At 44.4% G+C, this 26,772-nt stretch overlaps 1 protein-coding gene across 1 annotated transcript in view; it reads left to right on the top strand.

The window, feature by feature from the left end:
• Window positions 1-26,772, top strand: part of TRPM8 (transient receptor potential cation channel subfamily M member 8) — a 60,416-nt gene that overhangs the window by 16,615 nt on the left and 17,029 nt on the right. Inside the window, exons 7-16 of the mRNA XM_027857464.1 lie at window positions 2,564-2,631; window positions 4,217-4,414; window positions 9,694-9,796; window positions 11,612-11,730; window positions 12,646-12,936; window positions 15,207-15,302; window positions 16,551-16,680; window positions 17,348-17,493; window positions 22,756-22,868; window positions 24,405-24,621. Of these exons, the coding sequence (XP_027713265.1) occupies window positions 2,564-2,631; window positions 4,217-4,414; window positions 9,694-9,796; window positions 11,612-11,730; window positions 12,646-12,936; window positions 15,207-15,302; window positions 16,551-16,680; window positions 17,348-17,493; window positions 22,756-22,868; window positions 24,405-24,621 (1,481 nt within the window). The remainder of the gene's footprint in view (window positions 1-2,563; window positions 2,632-4,216; window positions 4,415-9,693; window positions 9,797-11,611; window positions 11,731-12,645; window positions 12,937-15,206; window positions 15,303-16,550; window positions 16,681-17,347; window positions 17,494-22,755; window positions 22,869-24,404; window positions 24,622-26,772) is intronic.

The raw sequence follows: 26,772 nt of genomic DNA, 5'->3' as shown, positions 1-26,772 counted from the left end.
AGATACATCTGAAAATGTTGGCAGCTTGCAACGTCCCCTGATGATACAAATCACTTTCAAAACTCTGTGGTGGAAAATGAAAGCTATAGAGCATGGTCTGCCAAGACAGAATCGACAAAAACCCGAACACCCACTTGTAATGCAAAATTTAAACTCCACTAGAGTGTAACCGGAGAGATGGATAGATATGGTTACACTCTATATATACTGCATATACATATATATTTATAAGCATGTATGTATGTATACACATACACAAATACTTATGTATGTGATTCCTCTGTGTGTCTATACATATACATATATAAGTATATGCAGATATATGTTTATAGTTGTTATATGTAAAACTATGTCCATCTTTCCAACCAATATTTTTTGGTTACCAAACCTGGTGACCCCATTGATTTAGAGAACACCAGATAAGGAACCTCCTTCTAGCCATACAGATCAGCACTTTCTCTGAAACTTAGAGAAATTATAGTATTGAAAGGTTGTGTGACTTGTCCAGGGTCACACAACCAGTAGATGTCAGAGGCAGGACTTGAACCCAGATCTTTCTAGATCCAAGGCCAGCTCTCTATCCACTATACCACACTGCCTTTCATGTATATAAATATATCACTTAACATTATCTATGTGAGCAGGCTGCAGATAAGTGGCTGTTCTGCTTTGTTGGAGGGAATTTCTATACTCGGAGCTTTCTCTGCTAAAGAAATCACAGACTTCTGGTTGAGTCATTTTCAGTGACATCTGGCTCTTCATGACCCCATTGGGGGTTTTCTTGGCAAAGATACTAGAATGGTTTACCATTTCCTTCTCCAACTATTTTACAGATGAGAAGACCGAGGCAAACAGGAGTTAAATGACTTGCTCAGGGTCACACAGCTATAAGTGTCTGAGGTCAGATTTGAACTCATATAGATGACTCTTTCTGATTTTAGGCCTGGCCTCTATCCACTGCACCATCTGAAAAGGAAATCAGTTGGTATTGATTACTTTGATTTATTTTTAATTTGATTACAGGATCAAGCTCCCTTCTTTAGGGAAAGCTAGCCCTAACAAATAAACCAGACTAACATAGGTATTCTCCTAAGTCTAAGTTGCCTATGGAGTCAGTAAATAGATAGATTGATAAGATTATTATTTCAGGGCAGCTAGGTGGTGCCATAGTACATAGGGTACCTGGCCAGGAGTAAGGAAGATTCTTCATGTATTCAAATCTGACCTCAGACACTTACTAGCTGTGTGACCCTGGGCAAGTCACTTAACCCTGTTGCCTCAGTTTCTTCATATATCTAATAAGCTGGAGAAGCAAATGGCAAACCACTCCAATATCTTGACCAAGAAAACCCCAAATTGGAGCACAAAGCATCAGACACGACTGAAACAACCAAACAACAAAAAAGAGTTGCAAAGCACATTCCTCACAACCCTGTAAAAATAAATAGGTTGATAATATAGGATACAATAGGGGAAAGACTTCTCAAATTAAACTGCCCTATTTAAAAAAAAAGACTATCATTTAGTGGCAAATAATTTAGAGTAAAACCTAGATCTCTGTGGGAATAAAATAATTGTAGGATTATAAGCCTCTTTTTAAAGGCTGAGTTCCCCCTTCCTGGCAGCTGGAGAAAGGAGGGTTGGTGAAAGGTTCAGTTTCTGTCTCCCATCTTAGTGGCAAAGATTCTGGTTTTTTCCTTGAGCTAGAGGCTAAGTCTCCGTTGAGTAATGGAAACTTCTCAGGTTGGCAGGTGGAAGATGGGACTGACTGCTAACTCCAAACCATAAGTTCCTCCTTCCCAGGAGGCTTTCTGCTTACAAAAGGCATCAGTCACAGGGCAAGGACTTCTGAGCAATCTGACTTTGACAAATTTGGGTGAAGAAAGCCTGGGAGAAGTGAACTAGTCAGATGACCTGTCTTGTCCAGTTGAATTATGTTCAAAACCAGTTTCCTGGTTCATTTGTTTGCTATTCCTCCATTCAGTTATAAAAATAAGCTCTGTAAATCGCTCCTTTGTCACCAATTACTGAGGAATTAGATTCCCTGACTTAATGGTAACTTGCTAGGCTTACTATTAAACCATTATTTGCTCTGTAACTTTGCACCTCCATTTCTTTTTACTTCAGTTGATTAATTGTAACACACCTAGCTACCACAAACCCCCAACCCAAATAGGCTTCATGCTTATCTTTCGTTGTTCAGTCATTTTTCAGTCATGTCCAACTCTTTGCGAACCCATTTGGGATTTTCTTGGCAAAGATGCTGGAGTGACTTGCCATTTCCTTCTCCAGCTCATTTTACAAATGAGGAAACTGAGGCCAACAGGGTTAAGTGACTTGCCTAGGGTCTCACAGCTAGTAAATGTTTGAGTCTAAATTTGAACTCAGGACTTCCTGACTCCAAGCCCAGTGCTCTATCCACTGCAGCATCACCTAGCTAGCTACTTCATATGCTTCTCTTTTACTCAGACTAAACAAATTGCAAAAGTGCATTGCTTCTGAGGCAGAGGATTGGAAAGGACATTCAAAGCTGGAAAATGACAGTCTCTCATCTCTCTCACAGATTCCAATTATGGTGGAAAGATCCCCATTGTGTGTTTCTCCCAAGGAGGCGGAAGAGAGACTCTGAAGGTGAGTTCTGCTTTTATTCATATAAAGAGCTCCCAGAAGCTTAAGGACCTAGTGTTTAACCTTGGGGGCGGAGCACAGGGGGGCTCCTCCTTCCCCGCTAGAGCAGCCCATCCAAGGAGCCAGATGGGGCATTCCTCCCTCCTCCCTGCACCCCTGAGTGCCTGTGGACCACAGCTCCAGGAGCTTCATGGCCTGATCAGAGCATGTGAATGGGCGTGAATGACTTGGTCTGCTGAGAGGCTGATGCAGAGCTGATCACTTTCTAATAATTGTAAGTATGCAAAAGACAACTGTACTATCCGAGGGATGGAAGCCTCTGGATATGAACATCTGGAGCTTTAGGATCAATCGAACTTAGCAACAAATTCCTCCTACCCTATGAATACAACACCTAATCAATCGCCTTTGGCCATCTGGATGCTGAGCCTGTTCCCACATCTGTAAAATGGGAATGATAGCCACAAGTGTCACAAAGCTGTTGGGAAGCTCAAATGAGATGGTGACCTCTGTAGAGTGCTTTGTAAACTTAAAAGCACAATGGAGATATCGCTCATCATCATCATCATCATCATTATTATTATTGTTATTAGTAGTAGTAGTAGTAGTAGTGTAGACATGATTCTTTTCATTCAAAGAATGATGGCTGGCACTCCAAACGTTCCTTTCTCATCCCTTGGGTGCCTGTGGCTGAGGACTAGACCTAAAACACTCTGGCTGAGGGAATTCTCTGCGGCCTGTGGGCAGCTTCCTACAATTTAATGTCTGAAAAAATTGCCATTGTCCAGGGTCACACGGGCAGAAGGGACCAGAGACTGGACTTGGGCCCGAATCTTTCTGGCTCTGAAGCTAGTTCTCTCTATGATGCTACACTGCCTCTGCCTCTTCCATGTGGGTATCTATTTGGGGGGAGGGAGGAAGGGAGCCAACTAATTTTTAAATATGGATCCCATGAATTCATTCCATTCTGACTTATTATTATTGTTATTATCATTATTGTTATTTTATAAAATGAGGAACTTCAGGATGAGCATCAAAAGTTTTACTGTTTTTTGTTTTTTTAGGTAATTGGGGTTAAGTGACTTGCCCAGGGTCACACAGCTAGTGAGTGTCAAGTGTTTGGTCTGAGGCCAGATTTGAACTCAGGTCCTCCTGACTTCAGGGCCAGTGCTCTATCCACTGCGCCACCTAGCTGCCCCAAGTTTTACTGTTTTAAGTTAATACAATGGCAACCCATTTGATAAATGATCACAGATTCAGCTCCGTGAGAGACCTCAGAGGCCCTCTAATTCAATCCCCTCTTTTGACAGATGAGGAAACTGAGGCCCAGAGAGGGGAAAGGCTTTGTCTAAGGCCACAGAGGAAGGAGCAGAGCAGGGATTCAAATGCAGGTTCTCAGACTCCAGACCCCAGGGCTCTTTGCACTATGATTTTCCGCAGTAGGACACTCTGGGGGTAAGAAGTCAAGACAGGCTTCTGTGGCCTTCGTGGGCAGCCTAGTCCCAGGAGTCACTGGGCACTCACTCTTCAGGCTGCTCCCTCACCCTCTGCTTCCTCCACTGCCCAGTTTCTCCTTTCCATTCCCAAGGCCATCAATACAGCCATCAAAAATAAAATCCCCTGCGTGGTGGTGGAGGGCTCTGGGCAGATCGCTGATGTCATTGCCAGCCTGATAGACGCTGAAGACTCCCTGGCATCATCTACAGTCAAAGAAAAGCTCATCAAGTATTTGCCCCGAACCATTTCCCGACTCCCAGAAGAAGAAACTGAAAGCTGGATCCGATGGGTGAGTCAGTACTGAGGGGAATGAGGTTAGGACAAAGAAGAAGCAACAGGTAGCACAAAGGTAGGTCTAGTTTTCAAGGGAAGCCAGAGAGAACTTTGTGGGAATCCTGCAACCTTTTAAAGCTCCAAAAACCAGGATAAAAACATAGACTTAAAGCTCCAAAAACCAGGATAAAAACATAGACTTAAAGCTCCAAAAACCAGGATAAAAACATACTTAAAGCTCCAAAAACCAGGATAAAAACATAGACTTAAAGCTACAAAAACCATGGTTAAAAATATAGACTTAAAGCTCAAAAAAAAATCAGGAGAAAAACGTAGACTTAAAGCTCCAAAAGCCAGGATTAAAACATAGACTTAAAGCTCCAAAAACCAGGGTAAAAACATAGACTTAAAACTACAAAAACCAGGATAAAAACATAAACTTAAAGCTAAAAACATAGACTTAAAGCTCCAAAAAACCAAGATAAAAACATAGACTTAAAGCTACAAAAACCAGGATAAAACATAATTAAAGCTAAAAAAAATCAGGATAAAAACACAGACTTCAAGGTGTCTGGTTGCCTTTTGTCCTGAGGTTGTAGTCACTTCCCCTCCCCTGCCCCTCACCTTTCATCCTTCTAATAAATAAAAGCCAACAGACACATGGAACATGAATATACCCCTATCCTTCCTTGTTCATTGGGCCTTGGCTCTGCTGCCCTCAAGGAGCGTCATTGATGACATCAGTGTCCTCTGGGGCACATTGACTTCCTTAGTTCCTTCATCAGGCAGCATCACTCCATACAAGCCTTCATCTGTTTCCCTGAATCCCTCAGACTCATCAAGTCCCACAGTGCAATCATATTTCACTGAGGGAGGGAAATTTACTCAGCCAGTCCCCAATTCTGGCCATCCATTTAGTTCTCAGGTTTTTGGTGGGTTTTTTTATTACCAAAAAGAGTGAATCTATGAATATTTTGTTAAATAGTGGATTAGGTCATAAATATAGAGCTGGAAGGACCCTTGGACACCTTCTAGTTTGACTCCCCTCTCTTTTTCCAGAGGAGGAAACTGGGGCCCAATTGGCTAGATTGTAAGCTCTTTAAGGGAAGAGATGATTTTGTCTTTGTATCCCTGGTGCCTAACAAAGTGCCTGCCATGTGGTAGCATGGCTTAATAAACATGTGATTGATCAATTGACCCAGAGATGTGAAGTGACTTTTTCAAGTTCAAACATATAGCAAGAAAGGAAGGCAGAAACAAGGTTCAAACCATCCAACGTAATCAACATTTATTGAGCACCTACTGTGTGCCAGGCTAAGCACTGGGGATACAATTAATAAAAAGTCAGTCCCTGCCCTCCAGGAATTTATAGTCTAATGGGAGGAGACAACATAGAAAAGGAGGGAGGAAAGGGTGAGGTGAGGGTATCAGGAGGTACCAGCCCTGGGGCATCTGTGGATTTGAAACCAATGAAGCAGTAGATGCAGAGGGGAGAGAACTGAGAATCCAGTTTCTGGATCAAGGAAGGCAGTGGGAGGAACCTGATGCTCCACCCTCCAGCCCTCCAATCAGAGGGGAGAGGAGGCTAAGGGAAGTGGTGCCTGTCAAGGCATGAGTGCATGGTGGTGAGATTGGAGGTGATTAACTTAAGCTGAGACATTTTATTCTGGGTAATCGATGCCAGGCAGCAGGGCAATGAGCCCTGGTTCCTCCAAATTCAACTTTGTGGACACTGCTCCAAGGTGTCTTCCTGAAGGACTTTTCTCTCTGGCAATGAAGGGCACTTTACTTTCCCAATGCTGCTAAAACTGAACCTGGAGTTCAAATCATCCCTCAACATCCATCTATCCTTCCATCCACCCATTCATTCATCCATCATTCATCCATCCATCCATCCATCCACCTATCCATCCATCCATCCATCCATCTATCCATCCATCCTTCCATCCAAACTTCCATCAATTCTTTCATTCACAAAGTGCTTTCTAAGTAAGTGCATGGTCCCAGCTGTTTAGGGAGATAATTAGCTGAGACAGAGTCTCAAATGCTCTCTTTCGATACTTTGTTTTGTGTTCCATACTATCAGCCAGGAGAAAGAAAGTTCACAGCAAGTAAAAGTAGCGTGACTTTATTTTTAGAAATACAAATTCCAGATTGAGGCAGAGCCATCACCATAATTCTAGAATAAGTGCTGCCCTCTGGCTCACTTTGGGATGTCAGCTTCCCTCTCTGGCCTTCCTCTGTCTCCCTGAACTGGAACTGAGTACTTTTTGGAATGCCTGTTCCTCTTCTCATTGCCACTATTTCCCATGAACATCCTCAGCTCATGAATGTTCTCCTTCTCCTTCAGAACTGTTCTGTCAGGCTCCGGGGGAGCTCCAGCAGAGCCTCTCTGCTCATTAGAGTCAACTCCTTCAGATTTTGTCTTTAATTTGAGGGCTAAAAATTGGGCACATTTTAAAGAGATGGCACCTAGCCTAGCAGCATCTCTGTGAAAGAAAGAGTCGAGGAAATGAGGGGGTCTAAGCCAGATACTGAGTCATGTTTGCTCCCCAGTTTCCAGTCACATCATGCCTTGCACATAGAAGGCAAAGAACAAATATTTTAGGGTTGGCTAATAAGGATTGCTTTTCATTAGACTCTATTCTAATAAGATTATTCAGTTTTTAAAAGTTTTCTTTCTTAAGTTTTATTGATAAGAGAAACTACTCTGGAGTCAGGAAGACCTACGTACAAGTCCCCCCGGAATACATAGTGGCTGTGTGACCCTGGGTAAGTCTCAACTTCGAGGCGCTTCATGAAAATTTCTAATCTTATAAATGGCAGAGCAGGTGCTGGCCTGCATCGGTAAGGGAGATTCTTCTCTGGGAGTGCCCAGAAATCTTAGGTCAGAAACCAAAATCCTATGCCCTTTTCTTTTTACACCCCATTCATTTTTTTCCTAACTCTCCATGCCTCACATCAATTGAACCTTTCCTTGTAGCAAAGAAAGCCATTTAAGCAAAGCTAACTCCAGCGTGGCACTGATGGTCTTCACCCCCCAGCCTGCTCCCGGTCACGAGTTTCCTCCAAGGCCCTGCCCTGCCCCCTCTTCTCTTCACTCTCCATATTCTTTCTTGGTGACCTCATCAGTCCCCAAGGGTGCCATTATCACCTCTATGCAGTTTTAGTATCTCCCCTGAGCTTCAGTCTTGGCATCACGAACTGCCCCTGGATGTTGGCAGCTGCCTAGCCCATGGACACCCGCAACAGAACTCATTTGCTTCCCCCTCAAACCCATTTCTTTTCCAAACTTCTCCATTCCTGCTGAGGGCACTCCCATCCTTCCAGTGTCCCAGGTTTTACCCCCGGAGTTATCCTCAGCTCCTCAGTCTTTCTCACCTCATAAACTCAACCAGAAGTCAAAATCATAGGACTTTAGTGCAAGGACAGACCCTAATTCCAAAGAACCAGAGCTAAAGCATGCTACCCCACTCCCTGTCAGATGGATCAGAGACTCAAAACGCAGAATGAGACACATTTTTGGACATGGTCAATGAGGGAATTTGCTTTGCTTTACTAGGCATAATTATTATAAGGGTTCTTTTTTTCTTTTCTATTGGAGGGGAGAAAGGAAGAGAAAAGATAAATGTTTGCCAATTGAAAAAATTACAGTTTAAAAACCATATTGAGCTCTGAACTAACATGTCTGTTGGTTGGTCTAATAAAAGAAAATATGTTGATTGTAAAAATTATGGAATTTCCACCTCAACATCTTTCATATAGGTCGCCCCCACCTCTCCTCTGACCCTGCCCCCACCCTGTGCAAGCCCTCCATGACTCACTCCGACCAGCAATACCTGCTGGGGGAGGGGAGGAGTGTCTGCCTGCCTCAAGTCTCCTCCCTGCTTCAGTCCATCCTCCACACCGAAGCCAAAGTGTTTTTCTTCAAGGTCCTAGCCTTGTCACTCGCACACTCAATATGTTCTGGTGGCTTCCTGTCACCTCTAGGATCAAATCTAAACTCTTCCATTTGCATTTAAATCTCTTTGTATCTTGGCTTCATCCTACTTTTTTCCAGCCTTCCTCCCACACATCTGGCTACACTGGCATGCCAGCTCTTTTTCACATGACTCAATGTCCCATCTCCAGACCTCTGCACTGGCTGCCCAGCATGCCTGGAAAGGTCCTCCTCCTCCTTCTCCTCCTCCTCCTTCTCTTCCTCCTCCTCACCTCCACCTCAACTCGGTTCAGGGACCACCTTCTGTGTGAAGCCTTTTCTGGTGCCCCTACCCCTGGTACCATCCTCCTTCCCAATGTCACCGTGGACCTGCTTTCCCTGAGTTTTGTCCATCCCTCTACGTGCACTTTGTCTCCCTGATCAGAACATAAGCTCCCTGAAAGTTGGGACTATTTCATCTTTGTCTTTGTTTATCCATCACCTGAAACAGTGCCTGGAACATGGTAAGTGCTTAACAAATGCTGATCAATTGATTCATTCCTAAACTCAAAGGCCTAAGCATTCCTTCAGAGTGTTGCTGGGTCTTGCCTAGCAAATACTTGTGTTTCAAAAAAAAATTTTAAATTAGAAAAAAATATACTTGTGTTCCCACTCTATTGAGAGTAGCCATTTGGAAGAATTTTGTTTGGTCATTTTTTTGCTGTTGACTTTTGCTTTTTATATCCCAATTATTTTTCCTATACCCCATTGAACTCTTCCTTATTGAAAAGACAAATATTTAAGCAAAGCCAACCAACAGGGACTGCATCTGACAGCATATCCCACATTCTCCATCTAGACTCCTCGCCTTGCCTGCAATTTTTATTGGAGGCAACATTTACCTGTATATATCCATTCTTAATATTGTATATGTCCATCCTCATTAAGCTAGATACTGGATTATGGTGCAAAAGTTGGAAGCCAGCATTATAAATCATGTATATGAGAGAAGGATCCCATTTATTCCCCTGAGCATTTACAGTATATCTACAATGTGCCAGGTACTGTGTGAATGAAGTGCTGAGACCACAAAGGCAAAAATGAGGCAGTCCTTCCCTACAGATAAGTCTACACATACTAACCACTATGTGGGTGTGACAGCAGAGATTCTCACATATGTTGTTTGTCTCTAAAGGGGGCCAGAGAGGTCCTAGTCCACAAACAGAAGGTAAGGTAAAGACAGAGAGAAAGAGACAGAAATAGAAAGAAAAAGAGAGAGACAGACAGAGGGGAGGAGAGAAAGAGAGAGAGCCCATCAGTGCCCATCAACACCAGGATCAGTTTACGTAATGTGTTTTTATTTTTCATTTTGGCAGCTCAAAGAAATCCTCGAAAACCCTCACCTGCTGACAGTTATCAAGATGGAAGAAGCTGGGGATGAAATCGTGAGCAATGCCATCTCCTATGCTCTCTACAAAGGTGAGGAGATCCTACTGCTCACCAGGAATGTTGACTTGGGGCTACTTTGCCCACTGCCTTCACTTTGGAAATCTGGGTTTGGAATAGAGGTCATTGAAGAACAGAGGACTTAGCACCTTCCTATGGGGTTAGAGCTTGTGAGGGCTGGAGAAAGGAAAGGTCTTTTGTGGCATTCTCCACTGACACCCTTCTACACCATTTCAGCACAGCACCCAGGGGACCTTGAGCTTTCAAAGCATGTGAATTCTGATATGCTACCAAGACCTTAGGCAAGTCACTTAACCTTTACTTGACTCAGTTTCCTCAACTCTAAAATAGGGATAATGACAACAGCTACTTCCAGGGTTATTGTGAGGCTCAAATGAGATAGCATGTGCAAAGTGCTTAACACAGTGCCTGGCACACAGTAGGTTCCATATAAATGCTTATTCCCTTCCCTTTCCCCTTCCCTTCTCAGCACTTCAATTTCCTCTTCTGTAAGATGGGGATATTTTCCTAGCTCATAGTTTTGTTTTACAAACATCAATAATCTGTATTTAAATGAAAATTACTATATTTACTACAAGTGATTGAAAGAGAGAAGACTTTCCTACTGATGACGAAATCCTGCCCTGGGCTCCTGTTCTCAATGCCACCCAGCCCGAGAACATCAAAGGGCCCCCTCAAGCAGACCCACTCTTTCTCTAATGAAATCAGCCTAACAATCTAGGAGGGGAGAAATGAAAGGACAGAAAATGGCTGATATGCAGCTCAGCAGCTCCTTAATGCCTCATCTGGCCACAAACTATTGTTTGCAGAACTTACTTCCCAGGACAATGGTGTGCCCAACCCCAATCTAATGTAAACTCCCTAAAGACAGGGACAGGCTTCTGTATCCTAAGTGCCTTGCACACAGTAGGTGCCTAATAAATGCTTATTAGATTCTGAATGGAGTCAACTCATGTATTTGAGACAAGCATTAAAGATGGGTTGGAAAATTCTGAAGGCTTTTGAATGACCCTCATGACTCCCTGACACAGAGACTGATCTTATAAAAAGTCCAAATGAACATTCGCCCAGTGATGCTACCCAAGTGCAAGCCTTTAAAATATGAATATTATCATTATAAGATCATGGGATTAAGGCCTGTAGGGGCTTCAGATTGAGTAAGTCAGAGGTGCCAAACGTGCTGCCCTGCTGAATGCTGGCAACCCTCCCAAGTGTGACCCCAGCTAGGTCAAATGTCATTGGGAGATATTTAACCAAATAAATAAAAATACAGCAAAACATAGATAATGTTAATGTGAGGTTTTCTAGGTCAATATATGCCCACAGGGAGCCTTATGGGCAGTTTAGTGCCCCCTCCCCCCATTTCCATTTGAGTTCCACACCACTGGTCTAGGTCAGCTCCTCAGATCACTTTCCAACTAGGCCCATGGAAGCAAAGTTACAATAATCGTGGGATCTTAAGATCATGGGTTTAGAGCTGGAAGGGATATTAGAGGTCATCTCATCTAAGCCCCTCCTTTTACAGGCTAGGAAATTTAGGCCTAGGGAGGTCAAGTGACCAAGCATGGAGCTGAGATTCAAACCCAAGCCCTCTCCTCTGGTCACATGTCTATTGCTTTGGGGGGGTCACCTAGAACAGCATTACCACTGCACGCATAGTCACATTTGGAGCATTGGAACAAAGTTTAAGTGTAGGGATAGATTAACAATCACCTTGAGCACTATCTGTCACCTACGGGTCCAGATAACTATTGTAGGCAAACCCAGACAAGCCCCCTGGTGCCTCAGTCTTCGGTTGTTTTCACCCTGCTCCCCTCCCTTCACCAGCCTTCAGCACTAACGAACAGGAGAAGGACAACTGGAATGGCCAACTGAAGCTGCTGCTCGAGTGGAACCAGCTGGACCTGGCCAACGAGGAAATCTTCACCAATGACCGAAGATGGGAGGTGAGGAAGAAGCCAACTGGGAAGATGGTAGCTCACTGCCAAGCCCAGGCCAGGCAGAGTGGGGGAATCTTTAGGAAAGTTTCACCTCTCACACTTTGCAAGGACCTCTCCATTCTGGTTCACCAAAGTCATGGTCAAGAAGCAAATGTAACTGCAATGACCCCTGAGCCCTAGGCTTGGGGTCACGCCTTTTTCCTTCCTCAGTCGCCAGCTTCCTGGAAGGTAGGTGATGCCGTGCATAGAGGTATGGGCTTGGAATCAGGAGCACTCGAGTTCAAATCCAGCCTCAGACATTTACTGCGTGGCCCAGGAAAAGTCACCTGTCTGCCTTGGTTTCCTCAACTGTAATGTGGGAATCTAATTTATTCATTTATTTAGTTTTAGTTTTCAACATTCACTTTCATAAGATTTTGAGTTCTAAATTTTTCTCTCTCCCTTCCCTTCCCCCTCCCCAAGACTGCATGCAATCTGATATAGGCTATACATGTACAACCATGTTAAACATATTTTCATATTAGTCATATTGCAAAAGAAGAATCAGAAAAAAAGGTGAAAACCATGAGTAAAAAAAAAGAACAACAACAAAAGTGAAAATAGCATGCTTTGATCTGCATTCAGACTCCACAGTTCTCTCTCTGGCTGTGGATAGCATTTTCCATCATGAGTCTTTTGGAGTTGTGTTAGATCCTTGCACTGCTGAGAAGAGCTAAGTCTGTCAAAGTTGGGCATCACATAATGTCACTGTTACTGTGTACAATGTTCTCCTGGTTCTGCTCATACAGTGGGGATCTTAATAGCACCCACCTCCCAGGGCTGTTGTGGGGAGTACATGAGATAATATTTGTAAAATGTTTAGCACAGCACCTGATATATAGTAGGTGCTTAATAAATGCTCCTTCCCTTTCCCATTGCCAGTCTGCCGACCTTCAGGAAGTCATGTTCTCAGCCCTGGTGAAGGACAGACCCAAGTTCGTCCGCCTCTTTCTGGAAAATGGCCTAAACCTGAGGAAGTTCCTCACCAATGATGTCCTCACCGAGCTCTTCTCCAACAATTTCAGCAGTCTTGTGTACCGCAACCTGCAGATCGCCAAGAACTCCTACAACGATGCACTCCTCACCTTTGTCTGGAAGCTGGTGGCAAACTTCCGAAGAGGGTACAGGAAGGAAGACAGGAGCAGCAGGGAGGATCTGGACATTGAGCTCCAGGTTCGAGATAGGCAGAATAGCCAGCTCAATCCCAAGGGCTTTTCTGACACCCCTGAAAAAGTGAATTAAAATATGGGCATTGTCAGATGTTTTGGGGGTATTCAATTATGGCACTGACGATTCTGTCCTTTCCTATCCCACTGACCTTGGGCAAGTCACCAAGCCCAAGGTTCCTCATCTGTAAAATGATAGAGTTGGACTCAGTTATCACTAAGGTCACTTCCAGCTCTAATATAAATGGTCCATCTATACCAGAGTACTTGTGTGACCTTGGATCTAGGGAGAGGTGAGACATTGGACAGTAGTCCAGTTCCAAAGCAATTTTGATAGGCTGGGGCCTTGGGTTGAATTTACTATGATGGAATTCAATAGGAACAAATGTAGATTTGGGCACAAAACAGTAGGAAATTGGGAGGCAAAGTTAGACAGAAGATCTTCTGACAAAGATCTGGGGGGCTTAATCTATTACAAACTCAATCTGAGTCAGCAGAAGTTGTGAGTTAATGCAATCTCAAGCAGCCTTCAGGGGGTCAGAGGAAAGAGACAGACAAACCACCCTGCTGCTCTCTGCTGGGTCAGACCTGGCTGGATGACTGAGTTCCCTTCTAGGTTTTATGGTTTAAGGAGGACATTGATGGTCTGGAGAGGGTCCCGAGGAGGATGGCCATGCTATGTGAACAACCCTGTCTGACCTTGAGGCCGGGCTGTATGAGGCTCTGTTGAAGGAGGAGAGGTTTAGCCAGGAGAAGCGACCACCAGGGTGAGGGAGGGGAGGAATAGTAGCTGTCTTCAAGTATTTGAAGAGCGATTCAACATCATCATTAGAGCCAGCATTTGTATCAGGCCCTGAGCTTTACAAAGCACTTTATACATTACCTCACTGATAGATTCATTTTGTTTGGCCCTAGAGGACAGAGCCAGGAACAGTGGGTGACAGTTGTAAAGAAATTCAGGCTGGATTTCAAGCAAAACTCCTTACCAATGAGAGCTGTCCTTGCATGGAAGGGAAGCCTGGAGCATCAGTGGGCTGCCCTTCATTAGAGGTCCTCCAGCAGAGGCTGGCCAACCACTTGTCCTGTATTTTGTAGTGGGGCTTCCTTCATGTGTGGTTGGACTCCAAGGCTGGGGAGGGCTCTTCCAGCTCTCAAATTCTGTGATTCTGCGGTGTTTGAGCTGCCTTGATTTCTTCCAGAACTATTTAACAGACCACTGATGGGTTGGACCAGGTGACCTCTGAGGCCCTGTCTAGTTCTAAGTTCTACAATTCTAATCTTTCCTGGCTCCTTCTAGTCTTCATTCTATTTGGGCTCAATGACTAGCCTGAAAAATCTATAGAAGCCAAATAACATCTATGCCTACATAGGGAAGAATCATTCTTAGCCTGCTCAGTTTCATGGATGGTTTCATAGAGAACATGGCAGCTAACTCTGCCTCCAGTTACCTTAGTCTCACTTTATGCTGGGACAAGAACTGGAAGTGTGACTGACTTCAAGTACTTAAGAGGTCATCCCATGGGGAAAAAAAAAAAAAGATTTGTCTTGTTCTGCTTTGCCCCCAAGAGCAGAAGTAGGAGCAATGGGACGTGGGGACGGGGGAGCGGGGGGGGGGAGGAGGCATTTAAGCCTTGATACCAGGAAAAACTTCCTAAAAATTAGAGCTGTCCCAGAGTGAAGTGGGCTATCTCCCTGGAGGTCTTAAAGCAAAGACTGAATATCTTTTCCACCCCTTATAAGTTAGTTTGTATATATTTTGTTTTTAATTTGCAGTGTGAATGCCATTTCCCCACCCCTACCCCCAGGAGAATGTAAGCACCTTGAGGTCAGGGTCTGTTTCATTGTTTTTCTTTGTATCCCTCACTGTGTCTGGTTCAGAGAGGTTCTTAACAGATGCTTGCTGAGTGAATGCATGAGCACTTAGTAGGTTTGGGGAATTCTGGAGGTGCTTGGGTCCGACTAAGCCAGTGCTGCTCCTGAAGTTCCTCCTGCCTCTAAAATTCTGTGATTCTGTGATTAACCTGCTACATTACTAAGATCAAATCATGGGGTTTGTTTTATGGACTCCTTTCTTCACATTGCATTGCCCTCTAAGCAGGAATCACTTTCCTGAGGGTTCTTGGGCCTCTTTTTTTCATTTTTATAGTGAAGCAGGTTTGAGGCCAAGTAACCAGTTGTGTGACCATCGGTGCTTTTCATGTGGCTGATATGTGTTAGCACACGTAACATCACTCCCCTCCCTCAATGCTGACCAGATGTTCTCCTCCTCTTCCTCAGGATGTGTCACCGATCACAAGACACCCGCTGCAAGCCCTGTTCATCTGGGCCATTCTGCAAAACAAGAAGGAGCTCTCCAAGGTCATTTGGGAGCAGGTAAAAGCCCTCTCCTTGCCCCTTGGCCATTTTCCTCTCTGGCTTTCCCAGAGCCGGGGTCCTACTCCCAATATTTTCATCAATGAAATGAAATGTTTGTCTGGCAGAAGGACATCTTCTAAGTGACAGCTTCCTAAATAACAATCCTACCTCTTATACTTACTACCTATGTGACCTTGGGCAGGTAACCTCGTGTCCCTGGGCCTCAGTTTCCTCATCTGTAAATGAAGGGACCAGACTAGATCCCCTCCAAGGTTCCTTTTAGCTCTAAATGTATGATTTAATGATACCACGAATGTGTATGATTGTATGCAAAAATCAAATATAACGTATTGTTGTAGAGGCAAAGAATCCCTGGGTAGAGGAACTGACAGGCTGAATAGAGTTTGCCTTAAGTTTCTGCTGTTATCTTCTTTCTTTCCTCCCTTTTTCGGCCTGCCCCAGGATGTGACCGTTGTGGCCGGCTTCTCCCTGAGGCCAAGCAGCAACTTGTCTGTAAAATGAGTTAGAGTTGTATCTTGAGTGGAAAGGGGGGCTCCAAGGTCATGCGGGCCTACACTGCCATTTTACTGATGAAGAAACTGAGGCCCATGCATGTCAAAGTACTTTCTCCAAGGTCCCCAATGGAAGAAGTAGCAGAGCTGGCCCTGAGGCTCCCACGAGTCCCCTTCCTGGAGGCTGCTCATTGCACTTGGTGACCTCTGGCCCTTTCCAACTCTAGGTCTTCCAGCTCCAGTTCATATCTGTATTAATGGGTGGGTTTCAGGTGACAGAGAGGGGATGATGAGAACAAAGGCCCAGGAGTAGGAAAGCACAAGACTTTTATGAAATGGAGAATTGTCCCTTTGGGCTAAAGAGTGAGACACTTATCTGGGAGGGGAGGAGGATCAGCAGAGCCTTGAATGCCAGGATTTGCTAAGCCAGAGGGGTCCTGGCAGTGACTCATCACTCCCCAGCTGTCCTGCAGCTGACTGATGGCCAGTAGAGCAGTTAATGCTCTAGACTCAGAGTTGGGAAGACCTGAAGCCAATTCCTGCTTCATAACCTTACTGGCTGTGTGACTTTGGGCAAGTCATGTGCTCTCTCTAACCCTCAGTTTCCTTATCTGTGAAATGGGAATAATAATGGCACCTACCTCCCAAGGTGGTCAAGGTTCCAATGAGACATGAATGTAAAGCCCTTAACAAACCTGATATGGGGCTGATGGTGATTAGAACCAATCCTGACATTGTCCTGGTCCCTCCACAGACCAGAGGTTGCACTCTGGCAGCCCTGGGAGCCAGTAAGCTGCTGAAGACCCTCGCTAAGGTGAAAAATGACATCAACGCTGCAGGGGAATCCGAAGAGCTGGCGAATGAGTATGAGACTCACGCCGTGGGTGAGTGGCCAAGAAGAGAAGGGCACTGGCAGCCCTGTCCTGGCTCATGGCTCTCCTGCTCTGCTCCTCTGAGACAGGAGCAGCCCCAAACCCCAGGTCACTGGTGTCTGCTCTGCCCTCCTGCCATTTGTTACCATCTCTCTCCTGCCCACTGTCCTGACTTTCCAGCTCACAGCACATACATCATCGGTCACTGCTGCCCAATCCTTCAGTGCCTGATGGTAGCTCCAGAGGTCTGGTGACCTGATCCCATCACGGGCATCTCTAACTCACTCCCTGTTTATCCTGCCCACGAATCTGCTGTTAGCCATTTTTCTCATGAGTTTTCTTGTCCAAAGGTCGTCTCTCCGTCTCTCTGTGTGTCTCTCCATCTCTTTCTTTAGCTCTTTGTACCCCTCACTGTCTCTCTTTTTCTGCATCTTTCTCCTTCTGCCTGCATCTCTTTTCTTGTCTCTCTCTCTGTCTCTCTGTAACTGTGTTTCTATCCCTGTCTTGGACTCTCTCTGTGTCCCTTATTATCTCCTCTGTGTCTCTGTCTCCCATCATATTCCTGTTTCTGTGTCATTCATCATGTCTTTCTCTCTGTGTCTCCATCTCTCTCCGTCCCTGAAGAGCTCACTCTGTCTCTCTACATGTCTGTCTCTGACTCTCTTTGTCTCTGTCTTAGAACTCTTCACAGAATGCTACAGCAATGATGAAGATCTGGCCGAACAGCTCCTGGTGTATACCTGTGAGGCCTGGGGGGGCAGCAACTGTCTGGAGCTCGCTGTGGAAGCCACAGATCAGCAGTTCATTGCACAGCCAGGAGTCCAGGTGAGAGCCCATCCAGCTCAATGGGAGTCTAGAAAACGTCCAGACAGTGGGCACTTCCTCATCAGATCATGGAGACAGTTGCCAGCAATGCTCCTTTTCTGTAGGAAAAACATGGCATGGGAAAGAGGACTAGGTTGGATCAGCCTCTGACAGCACCCCCAGGCCCGACTCTTCAGCCACAGCTGATCAAAGAGGCTTCCATCAACACTTTCAGGAGGGTTTTCTCTCCATTTAAACTCACTTTGACTTAATTTGGTCTTGACTAGACCTCCTTTCTCAGTTCTGAGCTTCTTTCTCATCTCCCTCATGGAGGGGGAGCTACCTGCCTTCTGAGATGATCTCTAGCCATGCACATAAACCTGCAATCTTGCCTGAACATCCGACCTGCCACTGGGCATTTTTATTTGCCTGACATTTGAGATACTAGCAATAGGAAGCTGCTCCCGTCCAAGGGCAGCTCCATGATGGCAGGGACTTGTCTTTACCTTCCTACTTTTTGTATATTTCCTGGTATACAGAAGGTCCTTAATAAATGTTTATTTGATTCACTTGAATTGAAGTTGTTTGGGGTAGCAGAAAAAGCTAAGGAGTAGGAGGCAGTGGACACCTAGTTCCCAGTCCAACTTAGTGTGAACTAGTTACCAGAATCCCAGCTTTGGAAGGAACTCCTAAGACAGTTCTATCCCATATGTACTTTAAAAATCATTTCCTCTCTGCTATGGCCATCAATGGGCATCATCCCGGGATGTAGCCCACTGCACTCTGGGACAGCACTAAGTGTTAGGAAGGTTTTCCTGATCTCAAACCTAAATTCACCTCTTTGCCACTTCCACTCCTCTCCTGGTTTGGCCTTGGGGGAGGGGGGATGTAGAACAAAGCTAATCTCTCTTCTGGGACACTCCTCCTAATACTTGAAAAAAGTCTCTCAGTCATCAAGGCAGGCAACAGGGATTTATAAAGTGCCTGCTAAGTGTCAGGAACTGTGCTAAGTGCTGGAGATAGAGAGCAAGCAAAACCAGTCTCAAGAGCTCGCCTGCTAATAGTTATTGTTCACCCCCAGCCCCTGGCTTCTCTTCTAAGGGTAAACATCCTCAATTCCAGTGATTCTCTTACATCTTTTTTTTTCAGGTGTTCATTCACCTTTATTTGTTTTATATATATATATATAGATATATAGATATATAGATATATAGATATATATAAAGATTCATTAATTTATTTATTTTTAGTTTCCAACATTCACTTCCACAAGATTTTGAGTTCTGAATTTTCTCCCCATCTCATCCCTCCCCCACCCCCAAGACAGCCTGCATTGTGAATACCCTTTCCCCTAATCTGCCCTCCCTTCTATCTTCCCCCTCTTCTCTTATCCCCTTCCTCTTCTAGTTTCCTGTAGGGCAGGATAGATTTCTATATCCCATTGCCTGTATATCTTATTTCCCAGTTGCATATGAAAACAATTTTTTAACATTTGTTTTTAAAACTTTGGGTTCCAAATTTTCTCCCTTGCTCCCTCCCCACCCACCCTCATTGAGAAGGCAAGCAATTTGATACAGATTATACTTATGTAGTCATGCAAAACACTTCCACGGTAGTCATGCTGTGGAAAACTATATTTCCCCTCATCCTATCCTGCCCCCTGTTCATTGTAGTCTCTCTTTTGACCCTGGCCCTCCTCAGAAGTGTTTGCTTCTGATTACCCCTTCCCCAATCTGCCCTCCCCTCTATCATCCACCCACCCCCCTTATCCCCTTCTTCTCTCTTTTCCTATAGGGTAAGATAGCTTTCCATACCCAATTGAGTGTGTATGTTATTCCCTCCTTAAGCCAAATCCTATGAGAATAAGATTCACTCATTCCCTCTCACCTTCCCCCACTTCTCCTCCACTATAAAAGTGTTTTCTTGTATGTTTTATGTGAGATAATTTACCCCATTCTACCTCTCCCTTGCTCCTTCTCCCAGTATAATCCTCTCTTACCCCTTAATTTTATTCTCCAGATATTACCTATTCATCTTCAATTCATCCTGTGCCCTCTATTTATTGATCTATCTACACATATAATATTTTCCCTCCAACTACCCTAATACTGACAAAGGTCTCATGAGTTACAAATATCCTCTTTCCATGCAGGAATGTAAACAGTTCAACCTTAATAAGTCCCTTATGATTTTTCTTCCCTGTTTACCTTTTCATGCTTCTCTTGAGTCTTATATTTGAAAGTCAAATTTTCTATTTAGCTCTGGTCTTTTCATCAAGAATGCTTGAAAGTCCTCTATTTCACTGAATGTCTATTTTTTCCCACTGAAGTATTATATTCATTTTTGCTGGTAGGTGATTCTTAGTTGTAACCCTATCTCCTTTGCCCTCTGGAATATCATATTCCAAGCTCTCTGGGCCCTTAATGTAGAAGCTGCTAAATCTTGTGTTATCCTGATTGTGTTTCCACAATACTTGAGTTGTTCCTCTCTGACTGCTTGCAGTATTTTCTACTTGACCTGGGAACTCTGAATTTGGTTACAATATTCCTAGGAGTTTTCCTTTGGGGATCTCTTTCATGAGGTGATCAGTGGATTCTTTCAATTTCTATTTTACCCTCTGGTTCTAGAATATCAGGGCAGTTTTCCTTGATAATTTCTTGAAAGATAATATCTAGGCTCTTTTTGTAATCATGGTTTTCAGATAGTCCAATAATTTTTAAATTATCTCTCCTGGATCTATTTTCCAGGTCAGTTGTTTTTCCAGTGAGATTTTTCACATTGTCTTCTATTTTTTCATTCTTTTGTTTTTGTTTTACAATGTCTTAATTTCTCATGAAGTCACTAGTTTCCAATTGCTCCATTCTAATTTTTAAGGAAGGATTTTCTTCAGTAAGCTTTTGGACTTCCTTTTCTATTTGGCCAATTCTGCTTTTTAGGGCATTCTTCTCCTCATTGGCTTTTTGGACCTCTTTCACCATTTGAGTTAGGCTATTTTTTAAGGTATTTTCTTCAGTGTTTTTTGGGGTCTCCTTTAGCAAGCTGCTGACTAGTTTTTCATGATTTTCTTGCATCGCTCTCATTTCTCTTCCCAATTGTTCCTCTACTTCTCTTACTTGCTTCTCAAAATCATTTTTGAGCTCTTCCATGGCCTGGGGCTGATTCATATTTTTCTTGGAGATTTTGAATGTAGGAGCTTTGACTTTTGTCTTCTGGTTGTGTGTTTTGATGTTCTTTGTCACCAAAGAAAGATTCTATGGTCTGACTTTTTTTGCACAGTTTGCTCATGATCCCAGCCAATTTCTTGAGTTTTAAACTCTGTTAAGGTAGGAGTCTGCTTCCAGTGTGGAGAAAGTACTGTCCCAAGCTTTGGGGGTTTTGTGCAGCTGTTTTCAGAGGTACTTCTAGGGACCTGAAAATTTTCAGCCGTTCCAAGGTGGTATGATAAGAGATGAGGTGTTTACTCCTTTCCCGGCCTGTGCTCTGATCTGTGAGTGACCACAAGCACTCTTTTTTGCCTTGGAATTATGAAGAAGATTCCCTCTCTACTGCCACTACAAGCTGTACCATGCCAGCACTCCTCCTCACCTCAAGATCACCACCCAGAATCGTGACCCATATCCAAGCACAGTCAAAGCAAGGGAATGCTGCCTCAGCACCAGCAGAGAGATCCCTGCAACCTCCCTCTGATCAGCCACTCATTTCCCCCTCAGTCTGTGGACCAGAAGCTCCAGAAGCAGCCAGGACTGAGGCTGGAACCTAGCTTTTCTCTCACCGAGGTCACAGACTTTTCCTACTAACCTTCTAAGTTGTCTTTGGCATTTCTGGGTTGAGAAGTCTGGAAACCACCACAGCTGCCCATGATTCAGTCCCCTGAGGCCTGCTCCAGGTTCACTGAGGCCTGCTCTTTGAGTGCACACCCATGCTGAACTGCATTTCTCTCCCAGCCTGGCACGATAGACCATTCCAATCAACCATACAGGTTGTCTTGGGCTAGAAATTCATTTCACTCTATCATTTTGTAGGTTCTGCTGCTCTAGAATTTGTTTAGAGCCATTTTTTACAGGTATTTGGAGAGGTTTGGGGGAGAGCTCAAGCAAGTCACTGCTTTCGTTCCACCATCTTGGCTCTGCCCTCACTTCTCTTACATCTTGAAACCCTTCTCCAACCTACTCACATGTAGTTCTTTCCAGATTCTTTCCAACTAACTCAAGTCTTTCTTAAAATGTAGTACCTGGAACCTAAGCCAATGCTACAGATACAGGCTGACCAAGAAGAGTAAAACAGGCATTCTGTACCCCTTCATGCTGCCTAATTTCTCACCACCTTTGTCATCTGCCTTATTACACTGATGCCTTACATTGACCTTGCAGGCCAACAAAAAATTGTTTTCAGACACACTAACCATCTCACCATGCCTCTACCATCTTATATGGGAAATGTTGATTTCTATGCCAGACTGTACATTTTTATATTTACCTTTATATAGTGCTATCTTATTAGATTCAACCAAAGGTTCCAACCTGTTTAGATTTTTTTGTGTCCTGTTTTCTTCTCCAATGAATTATAAGTCACCTTTTCAGCCCATCTGATAAGCATGTCATCTATACCTGTATTCAGTACATTTATAAAAAGAGCACAGAGCCCAGGCTCTATAAGAATGGGGTATATGATGTATATGATGGGTGCTAAGTGTAGACCCTGTCTGCTCAAGCCTGAATCCAGATGGGAGCAAGCACAAGTGATATTAGGTCAGCCTTCTGCAAATTCCATTTTTACAGCAATCAGCACTGGACAAAAATCAGAGTGTGTTTATGTGAATACTATCACTTGCTGATGATTGGTCCATAAGTGAATCATCCAAACAGTAGTTGATTTGTGGTTATAGATGGGTCACAGTTCACCAACAGCAAGTCCGCCCCAGGGCTGGGACCACAGGGAGTAGAGGTTTGAGCATGATTCAGGTCTGTGTGGGTAGATTTCAAAGCTCAGCCCAGGCAATTGGGGGGGGGTGGATTGGGGGAACTTGGGGAGAGGCTATCTACTTCTATGAATTATTCACTCTTCTCTCCCTCTCCATTAAGGTACATAATAGAGAACTGACTGTGGCAGGTTTGTATTCAGCTTGTGAATCTGATTTGTACTATTAGACATTGTTTCAGAGTGGTGGTATTTTCAAGGTGGGGAGAGTGGTAGAGGATGGAGGAAGCAAGTTTTTTGTCCTGTCTGTCTCTTTCCCACCCTGACAGAGAATGGCCTCCATTCTTTTGTCTCTATTGCCGCCAGAATTTCCTTTCCAAGCAATGGTATGGAGAGATATCCCGGGACACCAAGAACTGGAAGATCATTCTATGCCTGTTTCTCATACCTTTGGTGGGCTGTGGTTTTGTGTCCTTCAGGTAATGACCATGGTTTTCCTTAAAAGGCTCATTCAGAGAAGGAAAGTGAATGAAAAGGCAGATGACCAGGGAGTGACCTCTAGTAATTACCATTGGCCTCTTGTCATGGCAGGCCCTTCGTGGAGCTGCCCCCAACCAGCACTTGGTATGACCAAGCTTGATTTGAGTCACATCCTGGTGTCATTCTATCAAAGCATTTAGGTTTAGAGCTGAAAGGGACCTTCAGGGTCATGTAATCCAACCCTTTCATGCTCCAGATGGGTAAACTGAGGCAAGAAAAGTTACAAGCTAGGCCACAGATCTAGAACCTGGTGGATGTCAGAGAACACCCTATCCAACTTCCTGAGGCAGAGCAGAGATGGAAAGGTGATTTGGCCAAGATCAGAGTGGTTCACTCCTGTAGTACTGGGACGTCTGCACCTCTCCTATGGCACTCACTACATGTTTCCTTATGCCATAAACATTTATGTGCATATACATAGATATGTATATGTGTGCACACATATTTGTATTCTATATGTTGTATTGTATGCGTATAATTTATCCTACTGGGCTGCAAACTCTTTTCTTTTGCATGGCCACAGCTGCTTGAAACTTTCCATGGTGACTTGTAATAACGGACTCTAAAAATGTGCCGAATTTTGAAAACAAATGTGCTGGTAGCAATATAGTACAGGCTACTGAAAGCAGGATAAGGCAAATCTGAAGTCATTGGAAGGGGGCCTTAATATATAAGGAGAGGTGGATCTGGATGACCGGGGGACACTTGGGTTGAGCCTTTCTTAGATCTAGGGATTTTAAGATGTAAAAGTGAGCTGGGAGGGCACTCCACTCCTGGGGGGTAGCATGTGCAAAAGCCTGGAGGTGGGAGGGCAGAGATGCCTAATTCTGAACTTCCTGGTTGGTAATATTAAGCAGTGCTTAATTTTGGCAATGAGAACAAAGGGTGGCTATCTGAAGTGTTTTTGTCTTCTCGAAGTGGGTTTCTAATCCATCTAAAAATGGGAACATGATAAGTAGGTTCATGGGGCAGCTAGGTGGTGCAGTAAATACAGCACCAGCCCTGGAGTCAGTTCAAATCTGACCTCAGATGCTTGACACTTACTAGCTGTGTGACCTTGGGCAAGTCACTTAACCATGATTGTCTCAAAAAAAATAAGCAGGTTCAACCCAAGGCTAGCCTTATTCAGTGGACAAAGGATTTTTGTCCTCAAAGCATTACTATGAACTCATTCATTCATTCATTCATTCATTCATTCACCAGCCTTTGCCAAGCACCTACCCCTCAAGGGTAGGGTCCATTCTATTGGGAAAATAATGGGACACAGAAAGTAAATACGAAATATTTATAGGTAGGTTCAAAGTCATTGGGGGTGGGCTGGGGTGGGCTGGAAGAATCCAGTGAACTTCCTGTAGGAGGTGGCAAGCTGAGCTATTTCAGATATGACCATACAAAGGGCACAGATCCATTTCACAAGGAGCAGGTTCCACTTCCAAAGGACCAAACTCCCTGGGTTCATTTCTTTCCCACCTCAGGAAGAAGCCCATTGACAGACATAGAAGGCTCATCTGGTCCTACCTGGCTTTCTTCACCTCACCATTCGTGGTCTTCTCCTGGAACGTGGTCTTCTATATCGCCTTCCTGCTGCTCTTTGCCTACGTGCTGCTCATGGATTTCCACTCTGTGCCTCACACACCAGAGCTCATCCTCTATGCCCTGGTCTTCGTCCTCTTCTGCGATGAAGTGAGACAGGTAGGCAACCCCATTCCTCAGGGAGCTCAGCTCTCTCAGAAGCCAGAGAGAACAGGGACTGTCTTCAGGGTCCAAAGGGAGCTGGTTCTAATACCGACTTTCCTGTTGTAAGTAAGGCCTGAAGACAAGGAGGGACTTTATACAATCCCGCCCCCCATAGCTGGGCAGTCCTTCATCAGCCCAATGAAAGTCCCTTCAAATCCCGTTCCTTCTGCTTTTCCAATTTAATTCAACAGGTGAGTATTGAGCACCTACTCAAAATGATGTGGGGGGGGCAGGGAACAGGAGGGAAGACAGCGTAGAGATATATAAGCAGATATAAATTACACACAGAGTATATGCAAGGTAATTTGGGGAGCACTGTAGTATCTGGGGGAGCCTTGAGTTGAGTCTAGAAGGGAGCTTCAAGGGAGATTCCAAGAGGCAGAGGGAAGGATGGAGGGGACTCCAGAGCACTGGGGAAGGGCACTCTAGGAGTATATGGGATATAATGAGGAAGTGGTTACCGACTTGGGCAACCAGGGGAAGCTTTTGGAAAATGGGGGATTCGAGTAGGGTCTGACAAATAAGAATGCGCCACGTGAAGCATGGGAGAGGGAGAGGGTATCAGAGTGAGGAAGGGCAAGGAGGCTGGGCAGGATAGGTGGTGTTACAAGGACTGTGGCTGAAGCACGAAGAGGGTGGAGATGAGTGGCAGGAGATAGGGCTAGGCAAGGAGGTTGGCATCAGATTATGGAGGGCCTTGAAGGGAAGAGGGGGCTATGGGAAAGATTTTTGAGGAAAAGAGTTTTGTCGAGGCACCGTAGCACAATAGAAAAGGCATAGAACTTTAGGTCAAGAGGACCTAGGTTCAAATTCACCTTAGATATTTGCTAGCTGAGTGACTCTGGGCAAGTGCCTTAACTTCTGTCTGCCTCCAGTTTCCTCATCTGTAAAATTTTAAAGAAGAGATTGGAACTCATGGCCTGTGAGATCCCTTCTAGCTCTCAATCTGTGAGCCTGTGATCTGTGAGCAAAATAATTCCTTTGGCCACCATGTAAAAGGCACCTTCTATGAGAAGAGCGATAGGGAGATGATAATAACCTTCTTAGAGTCATTTTATGGCAGGAGTGGGTGGTGGGGAATTCAGGAAAGAGGATATATACACGTGTAGGGATAGTGGGAACAGAAAGGAGGAATCAGACAGGAAAAATCTCTCAGGAAGGCGGAAGCCACTGCATTTGGTCATCGATTGTATGTGAGGGGCATTGTTGTTTAGTTGCGTCCAACTCTTCATGACCCCTTGGGGTTCTCTTGACAGAGATACTGGAGTGGTTTGCCATTTCCTTCTCCAGTTCATTTTGCAGATGAGGAAACTGAGGTACACAAAGTGACTTGGCCAGGGTCCCACAGGTAGTAAGTATCTGAGGCCAGATTTGAACTCAGATCTTCCTGACTCCAGGCCTGGCACTCTATCTACTATATTCTGCTGCCCAGCATCAGAGGATTTGAGTTTAAATCCCACCTCTCAGGCTTGCTACCTGTGTCACCTGGAGCAAATCACTTTCCCTCCCTAGGCCTTAGCTTCCTTCCATGCAAAATGAAGGAATTGGGTTCATTGGCCTCCTGGGTCCCTTCCAGCTCTGGGTTTATGCTCCCAAGGTCCTCTAAGACTACAAGCTGCAGGAGACTCACCCATTCTCATGGGGAGATGGAGCTTCTTCACTGGCATTTCCCTACAACAATGAAATCACAAGTCTGATTACCACATCACCCCCGAAATGATCAGGCATCTCATGACTGACATTTCTAAAGAGTTTCAAAAACATCTTATCTGACCCTCTCAACAGCCATGTAGGGTAAGCACTAGAGCTATTATCCCCATTTTACAGATGATGAAACTAAGGCTTCAAGATGTTATGTGACCTGTCTGCCCATGGTTCCATAAAAATTAAGTGTCAAAGGTAGAACTCTCCTGTTTCTGAGTCCAGGGCTGGACTTCAGATTGGTAGATTTGTTAGCTATATCACCTTGGGCATTAATGTTTCAGGTCTCATGGTCCTCCAAAATCTATGGGATATAGGGGGAGCATTCTGGAGAATCTGTAAAAACCAGATTGGGTATGATAGATAGATAGATAGATAGATAGATAGATAGATAGATAGATAGAT

The sequence above is a fragment of the Vombatus ursinus genome, unplaced genomic scaffold (assembly GCF_900497805.2).
Source record: "Vombatus ursinus unplaced genomic scaffold, bare-nosed wombat genome assembly UNPS02012147.1, whole genome shotgun sequence".
NCBI lineage: Eukaryota > Metazoa > Chordata > Mammalia > Diprotodontia > Vombatidae > Vombatus > Vombatus ursinus.
The sequence above is the reverse complement of the archived record's forward strand: the minus strand, read 5'-3'. Positions and strand labels throughout refer to the sequence as shown.